At 35.3% G+C, this 20,543-nt stretch overlaps 1 protein-coding gene across 1 annotated transcript in view; it reads left to right on the top strand.

Moving 5' to 3' along the window:
• LOC149949482 (cell adhesion molecule 2-like) overlaps window positions 1-13,742 on the top strand; it is a 105,263-nt gene extending 91,521 nt beyond the window's left edge. The window contains exons 3-8 of the mRNA XM_090169241.1: window positions 3,774-3,909; window positions 5,426-5,559; window positions 6,907-7,156; window positions 8,403-8,527; window positions 9,414-9,636; window positions 13,566-13,742. Coding sequence (XP_090025367.1) covers window positions 3,774-3,909; window positions 5,426-5,559; window positions 6,907-7,156; window positions 8,403-8,527; window positions 9,414-9,636; window positions 13,566-13,642 — 945 coding nt within the window. The 3' untranslated portion in view covers window positions 13,643-13,742. The remainder of the gene's footprint in view (window positions 1-3,773; window positions 3,910-5,425; window positions 5,560-6,906; window positions 7,157-8,402; window positions 8,528-9,413; window positions 9,637-13,565) is intronic.
• Window positions 13,743-20,543: the final 6,801 nt, after the last annotated feature.

The following is a 20,543-nucleotide window of genomic DNA, read 5'->3' as shown; positions in this document are numbered from 1 at the left end:
AATTCAGCAATTTATTAAAAATCTCTGCTAAGGCTATACTCATTTTAATTAGAAGTTTTTAAATTGAAGTAATTGTCAAAAATCTAAATTTATAAAAATTCAAATTAGTAGAAAATTCGTAGTTAAAACTCAAAATTATTATTTAGGAAACATTTATGTTTTTTTCTGTATAATTAAATTAATTACATAATTAATAAGTAAGTAATTTATTATAAATCAGAATTAAGCAATTTATTAAAAATCACAATTTCAGAGCAATTAATTAAAAATCAGAATTCAGCAATTAATTAAAAATCAGAATTCAGCAATTTATTAAAAATCAGAATTCAGCAATTTATTAAAAATCAGAATTCAGCAATTTATTAAAAATCAGAATTCAGCAATTTATTAAAAATCAGAATTCAGCAATTTATTAAAAATCAGAATTCAGCAATTTATTAAAAATCAGAATTCAGCAATTTATTAACAATCATAATTTGATTATTTAGTATTTTATAATTAGTAAGCTACATAGTTACTATACTAGTAATTTGATTATTTAGTATTTTGTAATTCGTAAGCTACATAATTACTATACTAGTAATTTAATTATTTAGTATTTTGTAATTAGTAAGCTACATAATTACTATACTAGTAGTTTGATTATTTAGTATTTTGTAATTAGTAAGCTACTTAATTACGATACTAGTAATTTGATTATTTAGAATTTTGTAATTAGTAAGCTACATAATTACTATACTAGTAATTTGATTATTTAGTATTTTGTAATTAGTAAGCTACATAATTACTATACTAGTAATTTGATTACTTAGTATTTTGTAATTAGTAAGCTACCTAATTACGATACTAGTAATTTGATTATTTAGTATTTTGTAATTAGTAAGCTACATAATTACTATACTAGTAATTTGATTATTTAGTATTTTGTAATTAGTAAGCTACCTAATTACGATACTAGTAATTTGATTATTTAGTATTTTGTAATTAGTAAGCTACATAATTACTATACTAGTAATTTGATTATTTAGTATTTTGTAATTAGTAAGCTACATAATTACTATACTAGTAATTTGATTATTTAGTATTTTGTAATTAGTAAGCTACTTAATTACTATACTAGTAATTTGATTATTTAGTATTTTGTAATTAGTAAGCTACATAATTACTATACTAGTAATTTGATTACTTAGTATTTTGTAATTAGTAAGCTACCTAATTACGATACTAGTAATTTTCATAATTAGTAAATTGGTAATTAATTAATAAAAGGGATGGTCAATAACAATTAAAAATACACTACAATCATATTGAGAATCAAATCCCTTCGCAATGATATCAAAGATTCTTGGTTAGTTTATAAACTCGCCAACAGCCTCGTTAACCGTCAAACCGCGTATCGACGAGAAACACTCGCGGAACAATCTTATAAAATTTAACGTCTACTTTAAGCCTCTACCTCTTCAAAAATTTTGCTCCTAACGATCCCATTTAAATTCGCTTGTCCAATTCGAAACATTGGTTTCAGAAATTTGTCCAATATGTCGATATTAAAACCTTAGAGAGCCTATATTAAAGATTTTGTCATTAATCCCTTTAATGTTATTACAAGCGACCTTTCAACTCCGCAATGTTCTATAGATTAATTGAAACGGGTCCCTCAGAGTGGCCATTGCAGATAATACATTCGATGGCCAATTGAGAGCCGCTAATGAGGAAAGGAAGCACTCGTTGAAATGATACAGTTATCTGTAATACGGCCAGTTCGTTCCTTTTAGCTGTACATCCATTAGAGGAGATACGTGATTAATATTACTTTCATTTTGAATAACATTAACGTTCCGTAAGGCTAGGCGCCCACTGGCTCTCCGTTTCGTATTCGTCCTGCCTTCCACGAGCCATTGTCTCCGTTACGAAGCAAAGGCTTGTGAAAGGTTGGACGGAGACGTTACGAAGAGCAGTGGGCCCCTGGCTTAACTCGAAGATTTCAATTATCAATCGCTAGGGTTAATTTAATGGAGCTCATACCTTTCTCTGGTATTCAAACCAATAACCGCAGAATAGTCAAAAACATTCATAAACAATTAGAGTAGGATTTATTTTACACTTTTATCGAAATGTTTACCATTTAAGTTTAATAAATTCCAAATACTAATTAGTAAGAATTTGAGTAATATTTGATAATTCCAACTATTCAATTATTGTAATTAGACTAGTTTTAATTAAAGCCAGTGTCGACTATTTTAGAAAAATAAATCACATTAAAATCTACGCTCTTAGCATGTGCTACCATCTATTGGTATATATAGAAACTAATTAAAAGCTGATAGCGCAAAACTAACCTACGCCCCTAGCATGTGCTACCATCTATTGGTATATACAGAAACTAATTAAAAGCTGCTATAGCGCATTACTTAATGAGCGACCCGATTTAAAGACCCATTGTGGCTTGACTAACTTGTTTAGATTTTATTTTTGGCCACATCTATTGAACGACATTTGAAATGAGTGTCACCCTTTGGTGGAGAACTAAGGAATACGAAATATTATTAATTTTATTTTGCTAATGGCGGTTTAAATTTTGATCGATTCATCTAATTTATCTAATTATTATTATTATTTTAAACATCTTGTAATAGAAAGGTGTAAGTTAATTAGCTGTCTGCAGTATCTGGAAGGATTTTTTTTATTTACCGTCGCACGGCCAAAAATGAACACGAGTTACCTAATCGAAGTTGGCTGTGAAATGGTAGTCACGTGATTTTGTTTTCCCATTTTAACAGTTTGGTTAAGACCAAATTTACTTTATAGTTTCGCCTATTACTTTCCCCTTTCAATTCAATGCAAATTGATTATTTGAAATGAACAGAACCAATTTCTCGGTAAAATTTACGCACAAACTTACTCAAATAATTGAAATATTATATAATACGAAATTATTAAGGCCATTCAAATGGGTAGATTTCGATTGTTTTATTGGGGAAACAGTTTTTCCCAAATAACAAGTTAATGGAAAATAAAATAAGTGTCGTAAACGAGAGATACTCAAAAACAAATGCATTATCTTAAGTTGAACCATTCGTTGTTAATAAATGTATCAACATTTTTAATCACTCATAAGAATGCCAATGTAAAGCTTCAGTGCAAACTTAAGAAGTCTTTACTGAACTACTTAGCGACGGTAAATGTTGTCAATGACTTAACATTCTCCTTGGACAAGATTACTTTAAAGTAAAGATATTTATATGGGATACTTAAAAATATTTTTGTAAAGTGTATCGCTTATATATAACTGAGAAACCAAAATGTTTTTAATGAGACACAATAAAATTTTTGTTATTTTCAAAATTATTTTACTGAACACTTTTGCTTTTGGTTAATTTATTATATTTAACGGTCTGTGATATATTTTCAAAATCCTTGTATTGTCCCGAAATGGTAATATTAAGCCTGAAATTACGTATTTCTTTTCAAAATGATAAAAGTCGAAGCTCTATAAATTCCGCAATTTTTTTGAATTTGTTTTTTCCTACATTTTCTCGCCCGTTCAAAGTAGCGTGCCAAAGTCGGCGTAAGAAATAAATTATTTCGGTACTATAGTTTTCAATGTAGCGAGAAAAAAATGTTCCTTTACTTTTCAAGTCGAGGCATCATCGAGTGTGTTTACCGAAGCAACGAGCGAAGCGTCTCTGCGAAAAGAGCTCCGAACTCGGACTCTCTGGATACCGTGTATTTTCCGAGTATACGGATGACTTCATAAATTTCTCCAATTTCAGGTTCAAAAATCGATGGAAGGCAGCGTGTTATTGAGTCGAACCGATCAAAATTCAGAAGGCGTGTATCGCTGCGAAGCGTCGGCGGAGTCTCCGACTTTTCAAACTGTCACGGCCAGCAAAGAGCTCTCAGTATACGGTATGATTTATTTTTCCCATTCAAGATCAACACGCTCGCTTCGGCGGGATTCTTTTCTTTTCGCTCATAGCGGCGCCGCCTTTAAAACCCACCGCGATATCTCGGGGTGAATTCTAAAGGGACCAGGGCCCTGGATTTGAATAATTAAATGGGAAGAAATCTGCCCCTTAAAACTCGTTGAATAGCATTCATTTCGCGGCACCATCTATAAATATTGGCTTTTCCGTAAAGAGCAAAACCTAATTCCAAGTTTTCCGTTAACGCTGTAGAAAATGGCATTAAAAGTAAATTTTTCCAGCACGCCTACAGGGAGATTTTCCCATTTAAAAGGCAAACCTAACTTCTCCGGCAATAAATGAATGGTAAACACTGAATCTCGCGTATTTCGAGACGGGAATTGCGCCCTTTTTTCCCCGAATAAATTTGGCCGTTTGCCCTCCAGTATTGCCTCTCTAATCTGAACATCCTAACTTTTTCCTGCAATGTTTGGATTTAGTTTGCTACTTTTATTCGAGAGTTTATATTTTGCACGGAAATTTCCTTCGGTAGCGAATTGTTATCGGACTTCGGTTATATAAATGCTACCTTGAACTACCTTTACAGGACCGATAGCGCTATTTTGTTCGTCATTCTGAAACGAACAAGCAATAATCGGTTGAAACAAATGTTGAAAAGTGTAAAGATAAAAATGAAGATATAATCGCGTGTCAATAACCATGCCCCATAAGTAATCAAAATAATTAGTGATGGCTATCTGTGAAGTGACCTAGAATAGACATCACACCTCAACCGAGAAAATACGGGACAAATTTGCACGCGCTCATTATGGTCCAGAATACATATTAGCACAAATTAGATAATGTTAAGTCCAACGAAAATGTATTGTAATTCTAGAAATAGCTCTCAGAAATATTTCACAATATCGAAAACTAATACACTTGTACGAAAATTAATTGTAAACTTATGATAAAATCAAATTACCGTAATGAACAACTTAGGAAATGAAAATTTCAAAACTGTATTGATTATCAGTATTGGAAATTCAGGTACACAATGATGACGACATTAATATTTAGAGGTCGGCGATCGATCCATGGATAAAATAAGTTCGGCGATATTTAAATAATATTTATTTAAATAACCAATAAATGAATAATAATTGTAAAATGTTTAAATATTCGAAAGTGGATAAGCCTATTATTTAAACAAAACAAACAATTATTTAAATAAATATCATTTTAATTCAAATAAATGCTTGCTTGCGTAAAAAAACATAATTAAATAAGTTAAAATGATATTCTTTTTACCAACTTTTGTTAAATAAATCGGAAATTTTGTGGATAATGAATAAACCGCGGAATAAACAATTCCGAGCACTAATATTAATCGTTCATAGTTTGACGAATCTCTATATAAAGTTTATATTCAATAAAAATTACGGTTAACAAAAACATATAGAATTGCAATTTATAGCGACTAGTAAAAATAACGTTGTAAAAGTGTAATTTTCTTTTAGCCATTCCGACGGAAGGTCCAATCATTAAGGGTAACCTTCCGCAATACGACCAAGGAGACCAAATCAACGTAACGTGCCAATCAGGGAGGTCAAGACCACCGGCCATTTTGAAGTGGCTCATAAATAACAATGACGTAAGTACTTTTTCTACGTATTTATTCAGAAAAGGCAATTTGATTATTAATTATACGCTGCAAAAGTAATCAACGGTATGTTATTGGCAATCTTCTGAAATAAATAAAAATCTTTGAAACTGCACACACGAGTGCTTTTGGTCGAATTGGCTGAAGTTTTCTTGGTTTGTTGGACACATCCAGTAGATGATTCTTCTTGATTAAAATCCAACACAATCTTGAAATGGTAGATAATCGATAACTTGCACGTCAATTTTTGTTTAAATTTACTGCACATTCGACAACATTCAAGTTTAGCAAAACGGAATTTCATTTCTGTGGAAATTGGAAAAGTATAATTGAAAAAATACTTCGGTACGAACTTGGCCCAACACGTTAAGTTAAAAGTTTATATATTTTTACATTAAAGAATAGCGGACACAAAACAATCTCACTGATTTTCGATCGGCTCAATAGTTGTACGGCCGATTCAACGACATCCTAGTATAGAGGCTTTTGTTTTGCGGAAAATTTTCCGTATTTTTCCGAAAAAAATAAAACAGTTTGCATTCCATGATTAGTCTAATATTGTTTAGTAAAACTAACCTCTATAGTTTAAACTGATTAACAATTTAACACTATTAATGTTTTGTAGTATGTTTACTGTTATTAGACTTTTTATATCGATAAAAATTTATCCTAGTTCTTATAGGTTGTTCCTTCAAAGAATTAATTTTTAATTTCATTAAATGGTGCGCCCTTTTGGCCTGCAAGATTTGGTATTTTTAGTAGAGCATAATGCACGCGGATTGTCCTTCTCCCTAAAGGTTGGTTCACACGGGTGGCGTTTTCCTGGTTTTCTCTATTATCTAGTTATACTAAAATTTTCCGTTGTTCTGGCGCACAGGAAAACGACTGTACACAAGGACCAAATTAGTCGGATTTTACCGCCCCGAGCGCTGCCCGTAAGAGAAAACGTAGGACCGTTTTTGAGGCGCGTTGGGCCCAACCAATCAGCGAGCGTTATGCCGTCACGTGATAGACGCAAAAATTCGTATGTCTACTAAAAAAGGCTTTCAAAATCACGTGACAGCGGTTACAGCGTAACACTCGCTGATTGGTCAAGCTCAAGGTGCTTCATAAAAATGGAAAATAAAGTAGAGATATTGTTTACCGGCAGTGCTCGCGGCGGTAAAATCCGGGAAATTTTGTACGTGTGTACAGTCTATTTCCTGGGTGTCAGAACAACGGAAAATGAGTGTAACATTCGAACTTAGAGAAAACCAGGAAATCCTGCCCGTGTGAACCATCCTTAAGTAGTACATTCTTGTTAGATAAAAGGTAATTGCCATATTGGTTTCGTTCCAGGCTCAACCTCATTTTTTGGTCAAATATCCCGTCGCCAATGATAGCGAAGGGTTGTCGGTGTCGAAACTGGGCCTCAAGTTTAAAGCCGACTCAATGTTCTTCGAAGACGGAACCCTGACCATAAACTGCACGGCCATTGTCTCTCACGTGTTCGCCATGAGCAGCGAACAGCTCATCCTGGGAGACAACAAGCACTCTCAGACGGAACACGTTGTGGAATCTCTTCCCGGTCCGAGCTTCAAAACATCAGGTTGGATCATTCTCATCAGCTTTAAAATATACTTCATAATTCGCAATTCAAATCGTTTCAATTAAGCCTAGTTCCCACTTAGCGAAAAAAAACAATTTTCGCGCTGAAAATTGACGCTCGCGAATAAAATTTGCGATTTTTTTCAAATCCGCCGCTAAAGTCGCGTCTCTGCGGTATTTAGCGAATGTTCTATTTTTTAACGTCTACACCTTGGCGATAAAAAGCTTCAGCGAATCAGAAAACGCGTTCCCTCGATCTATTCCGCTCCCGTCCGTCACTAATTAAGCCTAGGTCTTTAGATTCTAAAGACCTAGGCTTAATTAGTGACGGTCAAGTTGGCTGAGCTGCTTTTCTAAAGTTTAGAAAAGCAGCTCAGCCAACTTGACCAAGATACTGAAGTAAGGGTAATTATCTCACGAATAGAATCGTTTATTTATTGAAATTATCAACAGGAACATCCATTTGGTTAATTTTTAACTGATGTTTTATGTTAGGCATAAAACATTACTAAAAACCCGCACCAGTAGTTTTCAGCGTTTTTAAAATTTTCGCGCTAAAGTGAGAACCGCTTCCCCAGCGACTGAAAAAACGCGTCTTTTTTCGTTGCGCGAAAATTTTATTCGTCTCGAAAATTCGCCAAGTGGGAACTAGCTAAGAAGAGAAAAGTTATGGATATCTTTAAAAAATTATATCTTACTCAGGAAGGCTTGTATAGTACATTAATAAGTAACGTAATAGCTATAGGTATGACACTTCATATTGTTTTATTACTAATTATTTGATCAGTATATTTATCCTTGGTCATATATAGACAATAGGGGGCTCTGTACCGAACTAAACATTTATTGCACAAAATCTCTGAAAATCCCTTCGGTGATAATATTTCATAATTGTTATATTTGTTATTATGTTACTTATAATATAATGGTATATGCGTAGCTCATCCTAAATGCACGATTACATTCTGTTGCCAAGAATACATTAGATTACATTAGACTCTGGAAAAATTCCCTCATACTTCGTAGCCAAAGTTCGTTTCCTGACAAAATTTAAAGCAGACCAACTTTCACTACAAAGTAAGTGCGAATAGATTTAGAATATCTGACTTCAAATATTCTTAGATACATGTAAAAGCATTCTTGCCAAAATTTCTTTTCCGAGCATAAATATTTTGACAATTTTTGGCCAAGGCATCATATAATATTGTCTTCGAAAAGGCATTTTTTAATAAAATGTTTTTGCGTAGATGATTCTCCGCTGATAACAGGAAGTCGAACCAAATACCGGGTCGGAGATAACGTCAACGTTAATTGCTCATCTCCCACTTCCAGGCCTCATCCCCAGCTAAATTGGTACATCAACGACGTACAGGTGCTTTTCAACGTACATTTCATAATTTTTTTACCTCCTGTCCTGATTATCCATGATATAAATTATACCAAGAGCTTAGAAATATGAAAACAGTTTTAAAACCAAAAACGATGTAGTGAAATAAACACTTGTAATGAAGATTACCAAATTACCAATGGAATAAATACTTGTAATGAAGATTACCCAATTACCAATGACATAAATAGTTTTAGTGCAGATTACCAAGTTACCAATGGAATAAATAGTGTAGTGGTAGTGATGATTACCAATTCACCATAGCAGGAATCCATACCTCTATTTGGAATGCTTATGCTGCCGTATAGCGTATGGTAAGATCACTCGGATGGCTTTGGCCCCGCCTACGAGTGAACAAATCCCGTCCGAGCGCGCTCCCCTCTCACGTTGTGGTTTGTTAAGTTACCATAGTGACTTCAAAAAACCGTCAGCCACATCGAAACGAAAATCTGCCGTGATAAGGATTCCAAGTAGAGGTATGAATTCCTGACCATAGTTATTTTCAAGACAACCAATGGGATCAAATCAATCAATAATCAGTCACGCCGCTAGCGACCAACATAAATCTTCGATCCACCTTTAAGATGCTTGGCGCCAATAGGCCGAAACGTGGCGTCATTCTTAGATTAATTGCTGATTAATTAATAAGCTAAACTCTCTGGATTTAGAAACTTCCATCTGCTAAAAGGTGCTTCAGCCTCAATCACGGTAGGTTCGTCCCCTAGAAAATGAATTTAGGGTACCAAGTAGTATATTGAACCAACCTAGGGAGTACGTATTTAAAGAAGCAATGTTTTTGCCGCCTTTTCGCATTTATATTTTACGCGTAGTCGAAAATAAAATATAAAATGACGTAATTGGTTTTTGGTAGGCTTCCAGGAATTACATAACTCTGTATGGTCAGGAGGTGTCAGAGGTGCCCCTCCTGAACCTGCAGTTCCAAGTGAGAGGGGAACACTTCGACCGCGGAGGAGAGCTCCGTCTCAAGTGCACAGCTACGGTCTCCAAAATCATCAACACGAGAAGCAACGAGAAAGTGCTGGGCAGCCATCAGTGGACGTCGGGCCTGCACGCTTCCGAAAGCGAAGAAAAAGGTATTCTCCTTTTACTACATTATTGCTCTAGTTAGAAGTCTATAATACTTCTCCCTTAAGAGATGAATTACATACTAAAAAAACAAAAAATGATAAATGGATAACATTTTTTTATTTCAAATTTCTATGGAACATTCCTCGTGCAAGGGGACATTTACTAGCGTAAAATTGAATGACCTTGAACCAAGTCTTCAATGTCATTCAAAAACTATCTATAGAACCGTTTGGTTTACGGATTTGGTTCCAATTAGAAAGTTGTTGCTCGCCATATTATTAGTTTAAATTTGACCAATCAGAAGCCGAGAAATTGAAGGTTAATGAATTCCGTGTTTAATAATAAAATAATCTGATTAGTTTCACTGTGACTAAATCAAATAAACACTAAATAGTTTACAACGGTTCAATTATGCCACCGTCGGCTACGGTACATGCTTGAGCTCGTTCAACGACGTAGTTCATAGTGTTCAATTGGAATGTCACGGAAGGCATTAATATTCTTTCTTGTTGTCATGACAACCAATCTTACTGAAATCGGGTTCAATTCATTGACCGTAAATTTTTCGGCTTCTGATTGGTCAAATTTGTTCAAGTTATTTGAACCTAATAATGTGGCGAGCAACAACTTTCTAATTGGAACCAAATCCGTAAGCCCAACGGTTCTTGAAGACATAGTTCAAGATCATTCAATTTTACACTAGTAAATGTCCCCCTGCTTGAGGAATGTTCCATAGAAATTTGAAATTAAAAAATAAGTAAGTTTTTCAGTTATTTACAATTTTTCGTTTTTAGTGGACACCCTGTATACATCTGTGAGTAGATAGTGACTAAAGCAGCGTTCAGACTATGTGAAAATGTTACGTTAGCGTCGGTCGTGTCGTTTCGGTTATGTTGGTCGCGTCGGTTCGTTCATTTCAATGTTCAGAAAGGAACCAACCTTGCACGGAGATTAACATAAAAGGTGATTGTTCATCCAATCAGAGCTCAGTATTAGCGGCGGAAAAATTGAAATAATTTTTTATCCACCTCTGATTGGTTATAGTATTTCGATGGTTCTAAAGGTCGCCACTACCTAGAGTCAGTGCTGATGAGGCATAAGGCTAATTGTCTGCTATGAACTTTTTGAGCTTTAAACCGAGACGCCATCTAGGCAGTCCGCAACGAAATGAAAAAATGTAAACGACACGCGCGAAAATTTAAAGTCTCTGTTGAGAAGTCTGAACGGTGTAAGAAATCGAAAGAACCGACACGATCGACGCAAACGTAATATTTTCACATAGTCTGAACGCTGCTTAAGGTTCGGTTAACATTTAATTTAGTTCGTAAATTAAAGAGACTTTCAAGGGAGGTGTGAGGGGTCAGAAGACGATTCAAAAAACGTCACTGAAACGTCATCAGAGTGTAACTTGGTAAATGCGACGAACGGCGACCGAATAACGTATTTTAAATGGACTTCAACCCCCCCAGGCACGTGCCAACCACGGGGGCAGCGGGGGCGGGTTGCCCCCGCTTCTATTTCGCCGCCATTCCATGTTCGGTATAAATTTATTTCACATCAAGAATGACTGATAACCCTGCTTTCTAGTGATAACTTACCAAATTGTGCGCGAAGATAGAGTTTTCGCAGTTAAAACTTATAATTATTTTATACAAATTACCAAGTTAACGTTTCTCTGTCAGCGTGAGTGCACAAAATAAATAAATAAATAAATAATCAGCTAGGCTAATACCCAAGGCACCACCTTAGGCCTAAGTCAACCAGCGACCTTTGAAGCCATTAATTCTGGTGGCCAGTTTACAATGCGTAGGAGGGTGGTGGCAAGCCCTGCACGCCACTTGATCGAGCCAACAGCTCCCTACACTAACTATTACCTTTACCCTCAACAAGACAATAACTAGAGGTGTCATCGTAAACCCGAATCCTTTAAATAATTGAAGAGGCAGCATCGAGCCCTTGAAATAATTTGGCCAACTACTACATATCACACTAGATCTAAAATCAAAGAAAGCCAGTTTTGACCCTTACCTTTAAGTTGAATTTGCCATTAAAACTGGTTTCCAAGAAGCGTCACTGTGGCTCATGTTTTTTGCTGAATCATGTAGTATTACCCAAACAAAACCTTGTTCGTCTTGTACCTTGCTTTACCGAAAATATCTATATTATCTAGGAATCTAACAAAGAAAGCGCACACGCCACTCGTTATAAGTCAGACTCAGGGCAAAAAAGGCAATACTCAGGGTTTTCATGCGTGGTTACTCTAGGGGCCCTTGGGTGAGTAGCGGTACTAAGCGAATTTCTTAGAGAGCCTTTTCCTTTTTTAGTTAACAAAGGCACAAAATTAAGGTGGTTTTAGTATGTAACATTCAATCTGAAATGGCGCAAAATATGGACTTCTGTGGGGAATTGAATGGTATTTCATTTTGCAATTGGTTTTATAGTTCTAATTGCAATACGAACGTAGAATGCGAAAATTGGACATATGAGTAAACCTTTTGCGTAACCGCAGCGCAGTTTCAATATTATACCTGAGGCCGTATATAAGATTTGAAATCTTGTTCACGGGATATGACGTGAATGTCGCCATTTTCAACGGAAGTTTTGAATTCCTCGCGCGTTTTGACTTAGACGAGCTGCTATATAGTTAGTTTGTACCTCTCCATCACGAGATTTTGTTTCCATGGTGATTTTAAAAAGAATCCCATTGATGAGGAATATTTTTGCCACACAACACTAGGGGCTTTCCCCGCTTTTATTTATAAGCGGCACGCGGTGCATGCTCAGGTACACGCTCCAATTACCACGTGTCATCGAACGTGTGAAGCGCGTAGATAGTAAATTGAAGCTTGAAAACCCATCCACGGTTGATATATTTACACAGGTTAGACTACTTGTACCTTCATACGTGCTAGCGTTTTGAGCCTCTTAAGTTCTAATTAATTGATTATAAATTAAATTTTTATTAATTTTAATTACAAATACATTAATGAGCTATCTGTATTTATAATATGATAATATGTATTTTAAAATTTATTAATTATCTACAATACATTTAAATTTAAAATATAGTTGGCGCTCCATTTTTAAATATAAATATTATTTTAACAATAGTTGATTATAGTTCAGAAACTTTACACAAGCCGGCGCTGTAGGCGCGAAGTAGAATTTTCCAAATTCTCTAAACGCGGGAGTAGCTCATAAGCGTCCATCTCTGAGCCGAAGTAGTCTAACCTGTGTAAATATATAAACCGTGCCCCTCACTTGCGCCATGTTCAGCATAATCTAGAGGAAAAGTCTTCCTCATTATATGTTACGTGTGAAACAAGGTCTCATTGAAATTGTTTCTATAGAAATGTTGTACAGAGTCAAATTTATGAGTCATTATGTTGCATACATGTATGTTCAGGAAAAAGCGTTTCCCACGTGTTTTTCAATCGCTTTGGAAGACGTAAGTTTCATGTGATAAATGTAAGGCGGGTGCGTATGATGGACTTTCAGGAGGAGGAGAATTTTAGCTAGGAGCAACAAACACAGCACCCTACACAAAGAGAACGCAACCCGTCAAAAAAACACGTGCATTTTCTTGTGTACATTTTTCATTGGTTAGACGCCTTAGTGCCTGCTGCCGTCGGAAGGTGAAAATTCGGAAATTTTCTCCCCCCTCCCCTTTCCGTAAAACGTTCAGAGTAAAGGTTTGGCCAATGAAATTTGTACACAACACTGCGTAAGCATTTTTTAAGGCTAGCTGCATTCTGCTTGTGTTTGTTGCTCCTAGATTTTAGGAACCCAAGGCACCAACTTAGGCCTAAATCATCAAGCGACTTTTAAACACATTAATTAAGGTGGCTGGCTTATAATACCTAGTCACTCGTAACACAAACGAAGTCCATATTGTCAGGAAATGTATTTAATATAAATATATATTTTCCCGCAGTAAGAAATCTGGGAAACCAACGGAGCGTCTCTGTGCTGTGGAGTTTCATTTTTCTACTTTACTACAGGAAGCTTTAAAATAAAGTAAATTAATAAGCGAACAAAAGGCTGTAAATATATTTATAAGGCATAAGTATACTTTTCGGTATAGTTGTCTGGTTGTTGAAAAATTTTAACGCGGCATTTATATATGAAACGAAAATTAAAACACGTTCAAAATGTTTTAAAAGGCTTAACTTTGTAAATAGTCAATGTTATTTGTATAACAAACCAAGTGAAGTTAAGATTTCCAAGTCTCAACTTCATTCATTCAAATGTTGTCACTATTTCATCCGAATCTCGAAACGTTCCTGTTGTCAATAATTTAACTATTAACGACAAACCATATTTTTGTTAATTATTTATTTATACAAATGAACATAATTTGTTTACTAATTAATTATTTAATTATGTTTATTCAATCGTCTAAATGATTGATTACAAAATGAAAAATATACGAGTATAGAAAAAAATCTTATTTTTATATCAATACGAAATAACGATAAAAAGATGGTGCTAAAAATAAGCCTACCTTCAAGTATCTTCTATGAAACACTAATGGTTTAAAGAACCTTAAACAAGAGAGGTATTAGACGATGCGGTGCACGCTTCAGTAAATTTGCTTGCATTGGATGATTGGAACAAATGTATGGACGGTAACTTTACTATATTTGTTATGACTCGAATTAGGTGGTGGAGTAAATTAATTAATTAATTAAAAATTATACCCATAAATTCAAGGTAAATGCACTGAGGAAATATGTGTTCCTTGCTTCTTGAATAATTGCTCGGTGAGGCTTTGATCGGACACCATGACTCTTAGAATAAAAACCAATCCATCCTTAAATTGACCACCCACACTGTCAAAATTAAATCGGTTGAAATCATGAACAAGAGTATTTTAAAAATATTACTAAATTATCAATAAAAATTACGATTAAAATTTTAATATTTGAGGATATCTCCATAAATCTTGTTAAGATTATTGAACCGCTACTTAATTTTTAATATTAATTGTTGGGGTACGTCTCCTCTACTCTTGGTACATCGCACATTGGATGAAACTATACACTTTTAATAAGGAGCTAGCTAAACGTCAACGACCTTGAAAGGTTACTGCTTAGAAACAGTTCCTCATTTTGTTTTGTGTTCAATAGTGATATTCTTCTCGCAATGGACAAAAACCGAATGCCTTTATTTAAATGCCATTTACGCATTACCTTTGTGGTTTTTGTTCTTTGTCGAGACAGTCTTTATGGTTCTTCTAAACCACTCAAGAACAAAGATGAACGATATCTATTTGGAAAAGTAATCATATTATTAATATTTAATTTATAATCTGCAGTTTCGGATCATATCCAAAGCACACAAAAGTCAGGAGTTTACAATACTAGTTGATATATGCTATAATCATTTCTAAATGACTCGAGCGTAATTCCTAAAAGAATTCGACGAAAAGGAGTTTAATATTAGATAATAAAATCAGCGTAATTGAGGAATGACCAAAACACTGGATTCTAGAAACACAACGATTTTTCATCAGTGATATCAAACTAGCAACCAAGCTGAAGTTCAACCTTCAAAAAATTCCCTAACCCTAGTTAAATAAACGTTCAATAATACACTATCCTGCTAGTAGCAAAGCGAGCCTGGGGGAACCCTTATTCAACATTTTCGACCCCTTGTGAAATTTATTGCTAGCTTCTTACTGTAAGGCCCTTACGATGTATTATGACGTATGGAATCAGCAGACGATACTTTCCTCCCTAACAAGTTTAGTACTCTAGGATGTCTATATGCTCCTGATAATATATTTGATTTAATTTATAAATTTCTGGTACTACCAGTGGTCGATCTGTCGATCTAGTTGCGCAATGAAATCGAACGAAAAAACCAACTGTTGGAAAGAGATAAATGAAATATATATTCTTCTATACGAACGAATCTAATAATTAAGTTCATCCGAAAACTAATCATTAGGCACAGGGATCCTGGTAATCCTGTAATAAGTATCTGTTCCTTCAATTCTGAAATGGTGGTATAAAAACCTACTATTCTATCCTGTATTTACTTTGTTTTCCACCTATTTGCTTAAAATCAACCAGATAAAGTTTTGAAATGATTACACGTCAATAATATATATGTTCACTTTGGATTATTCTCGATTATTCTTTTTATAGCAGCAAGTTGTAATACATGCTACACCACAAAAATAAGGCCCGAATCAAAATTATGAAACAATACATTGCTAAAGCCGAGGGGTCGGACGTGTACGGGACTTTGAAATCCTGGAAATAGGAATTTCAAGAATTCTTGTGGATTTCGCGATTTCTAGTCGGATTTCGCTATTTCTCGACGGATTTCGGGATTTTGGGATTTATTGTCGGATTTTGCGATTTCTCGTCGGATTTCGCTATTTCTCGACGGATTTCGGGATTTTGGGATTTATTGTCGGATTTTGCGATTTCTCGTCGGATTTGGCTATTTCGCGTCAGATTTGGAACTTTTGCGATTTCTCGAAGGATTTCGGTATTTTGCGATTTCTCGTCGGATTTTAGGATTTCTTGCCGAATTTCGAGAATTTCTGACGGATTTCTTGGAAAGTGTACGGGATTTCTTTGAACGTCCAACCCCTCGGCTATAGCAGTGATATGTTAGGTTAAAGACAATTTGATTCTGCATAGTTCTGATATAAATATTTCCTAAAGTCAAAAATTTGATATGGCATCTTCTTGCTGCAAAGTGCTCGAAATCGGGATTTTTATTTGAAATGGGACGTTTTGAGGTTCGGATTTGTACTTTTAATTGATATATCATTAAACTATTATAACGCGTGTAAATATGTTAACACTAAAGGCGTGTAATTTATTTCGGCTCAAAACCTAATATGTTACTGAGATGAAGTCGGAGCCTGTTAAATTTGCTGTGTAATTCATATTCTGAAGGTTGTTTAAAAGTTGTATATTTCACATGAAGTACAAATATACATGTAAGTGAACAAAAATGCTTGCGCTACTTTGAACTTTGTATATTTCACTGTGTAATAATGAGCAATGAAAAGCTTTTAGTATTCTTTCTATGTATAGTAAATAAAACTTTCTTAAATACGTAGATAGTGATTTCTAGCCTATATTCCAGTCCTCTGTTACAACAGGCGAGGACCTACTAAGAAGGTGAATACAGTTGGTTCCACATGGTAAAGTGGAAAATAAGATTATTTCATTATTTTAAAAAAGCATGTTAAAAGATTACATCGAAAATCTATACAAAGGTTATGGTTTATTGCTGAAATTGTACCCGTTTTGATTGCACCCGGTTTGGAGACGTATAGAGCTTTGGTTATACCGTCAGGATAAAACACGAAAACTTAAACAAACAGGGAAGAAACCCTAACTTTATTTACTTATTAATACCGTAATACCGAATTTCTTCTTATGAAAACGATATCCAACTTTATTTTGTAATATCAAGAATTTATTTATCCTTTGGGAGAAGAAGTCACTCAAATAAGTTCGGTACCTCATTATTTTCCTGAAACTAACGTCTCCTGGCGCGATTGAAGAACTCACGAGTGAACAATCGTTTCTACATAATCATACTCCCTAAATATAAAAAAAATACTTTCTTGATAATACAAAGGTTTGGGCGTGAGCTCCTACTTTCCGAATATCAGACGGGTGTGGTCACAACATCGCAAATTGGAACGCAGCGCCTCGCAAATTCAAAGAAATTCGTCAATTTTATTATCGATAATCACCAGAGAATCTACCTTCAAATTATATTTGATATCAAACAGAATCATGTACCGCTCTGTCGAAAAACAGTTGAAAATGATTCAACCAGCGGCGTAAATAGTATGTTTGATAGTATGTATAATACAACTAAGCAGTGGCGTAGCCAGAAATTCGTCAAGGGGGGGGGGTCGAAGTATGTGAATGTTAAGAGGGGGGTCAAGAAGGGGGTGGAAATTTAGTACAGTCAAAGGTAGACCCAAGAAGGGGGGTTTGGACACGGAAACCCCCCTTGTCTACGCCACTGCAACTAACTTTGGAGGGGATTATTCCAACTACCCCTACGACTAATTACGAATAAATATCTACTCAGTCGAGTCGACTGTAGACCTCTGACCTTACAAAAATAATGATAGCTTCCCTCCCTCCTCTCTTAGAAATAGAATGACTCTATGAGAATAAGAGTTGTCTTGAACGCATGCGTCCGCCGAAATGCGGCCGATTATTATATAAACCTCTCACGTGGTTTACAGTTGTTGTTGCAACATACTTGTAGTGAGTCAGTGACTCGTCACTCTAGTCTATCTGAGTATTTGTTTAGGAGTAGGTATTGTCATAAAACTATCAAGGCGCCCCCCAAGTTTGAATTGGGCATAAAGGCACATGTATCCAGCACTAGACAGGGGCGGGAGATAAAAAAAAAATATAATCTACGCTACCTAGCGGAGAAAAGGAGCAAATCCTTCCAATCCGCCTCACCCCAACCACCTATACTACCTCTTGCAATCCGGTAGCAAACCGTAGCATGCATTGGGGGATTTGTGCATAAGTTTCAGTTTTTCACCACCAGATGGATTCGTGTAGCCAGTTTGGCCAGTCAGTAGTCTAACGTTAAAATCCCATTCGATCCAAACTACTTATGGTATTGTTACTTTATAATTTTTGCAAAATTTTATAGCTCTGTCTCCGTCTTCATTTTATCCCCGTACGAACACTATCAGCTAGGAGCAACAAGCACAGCACCCCGCACAAGGAGAACGCAACCCGTCAAAAGTCGTGCATTTTGTTGCGTACAGTTTTATTGGTTAGACGCTTTAGCGCCTGCTGCCGTCGGAAGGGGAAAATTCGGAAATTGTCTTCCCCCCCTTTCCGTAAAACGTTCAGAGTAAAGGTTTGGCCAGTGAAATTTGTACACAGCACTGCGTAAGCGTTTTTAAAGGCTAGCTGCGTTCTGCTTGTGTTTGTTGCTCCTAGATTTTAGGAACCCAAAAAATCAGCTATGCTAATACCCAAGGCACCAGCTTAGGCCTAAATCATCAAGCGACTTTTAAAAACATTAATTAAGGTGGCTGGCTTATAATACCAAGTCACTCGTAACACCACGAAGTCCATATTGTCAGGAAATTTATTTAATATAAATATATATTTTCCCGCAGTAAAAAATCTGGGAAACCACAATACTGCGTTAGCGTGTTTAAAGACTAGCTGCGATCTCCTTGTGTTTGTTACTCCTAGCTATCAGTTCAGTGGCGTCGCTAAGGAGTTTTAGGTGTCGCTTGAGCCTCGATATTTCAATTTTCCAAACCTTTTTGGCAAGGGGACTTCCCTGCTCCCCCATCTCCCCGAATGGGATGCCCCTGACCAGGGCTTAAGGCTTAAACGCCACCAATTTTGAAATCTTAGCGACGACACTGGGTAAGTTTCATTCAATCAAAATTTAATATACGCGTGCTAATTTAACGGACGAATTAAACCTAACAAAACGGAGACAGAATCCATTGTTCTAAATAATAAGAAATTAAAGAGTAAGTGGCAAATTATTCGTTACCGCCTTAATATTACTTTTAAACGAAGAAATTACGTTTAAAATACCCGAATGGTAGATTTCTTTAGTTTGCTACGACTTAAAGAGCTAATGACTCCACCAAAAAGCGAAGTCATTTTATAAATGGTCATCAGGCAAAATGTAACATGCGGTAGGTATACAACTAACACTAATATAACGTTATACCATTAATTCGTGTTCTCATCAGAGCAACGGTCTATGGCTCTCTTTAACTAGCATTATAAATTCGTTTCCTAAATTACATTTATTAAAGTGCTTCAACAGCTTTCAAATTTTAGCCACTTACCACCCATTAACCTAATGACAGAACTGAACCAAATGCCTGGGGGCCAAACACTTCCTAAAAATCGATTGCAGACGTATGAAATTGAGTACAGCCTTTGGTAATAAGTACAGTTAAAGCTGTAGGCTTGTACGCCGATTACATTGAGTGATCAACCCCTCTCCAAATTCGAGCGACCTAATTATCGAACTCTGATACTTATAAGATTTACAGTAAGGAATTCTTCTGTACTTTTGTTTAGACAGTATTTATAAGATTGAATCCACCCTACCAACTTCGTTGTTTTGATTCTCGAGCTGAGCATACAAAGGCAAAGACTTTCGAAAGCGTCGCACATTGGATAATTATTGCGTACTACACCAATGCCTACGTTATTTATATGCGCGCTAATTTTTTATATTTTTTTCGGGTATTTCGAGCTCGCCAAAATCTGTCAGTAGGGGCGCTCTTCGCAATTGCGATTTACGTCACTCGGTCCGAAATTAAAGGTTTGCGCGACTCGAGTAGGCTCTAACGTTATAAAGAGCAGAAGATGAGAGTGTTTGTCTGTTCAATTGGATGCTGCTTTAGAAATTATTAAAAGGTTTGAAATTTTTAACAATTACAAAGATTAAATGTTTAAAATAAAACTATTAAGTTTTCGACAATAATTTAATATTGCGAAATAAAAAATGTAAAAAATATGTATAAATAATTTTCTGTTAAGCCTTTGTATTGAAAACGTTTGGTTTCATTTTTAGGAAAACATAGTAAAGTGTGTTGTACCATCAATCCATCATGCAACGAATGCAATAAAAATAACAAAAGAAAACAAGAAGAAGACAAACTAGGTACTAGTTTCTTCAGCTTTATAAAACAACAAAATAAAAGACCACTTTTAACTAACTACGCTGTGGATACAACTGATGTTAATGAAAAACGCTTAAAATTAAACCAGAAACCCTTGTCTTAAAAATTTTTAAGTTTTAAAAGTTTAAATGAGTTAGCGAACATAAAGTTAGTGAGAAATAAGTTAAAGAACCTTTTAAAGGTTAAATCATATTGAGAATATTTTGTGATTAAATATCTCTCGTACCTAAA

This window comes from Leiobunum rupestre, chromosome 3 (genome assembly GCF_980474605.1).
Source record: "Leiobunum rupestre chromosome 3, qqLeiRupe1.1.hap1, whole genome shotgun sequence".
NCBI classification, from domain to species: Eukaryota; Metazoa; Arthropoda; class Arachnida; order Opiliones; family Sclerosomatidae; genus Leiobunum; species Leiobunum rupestre.
The sequence above is the reverse complement of the archived record's forward strand: the minus strand, read 5'-3'. Positions and strand labels throughout refer to the sequence as shown.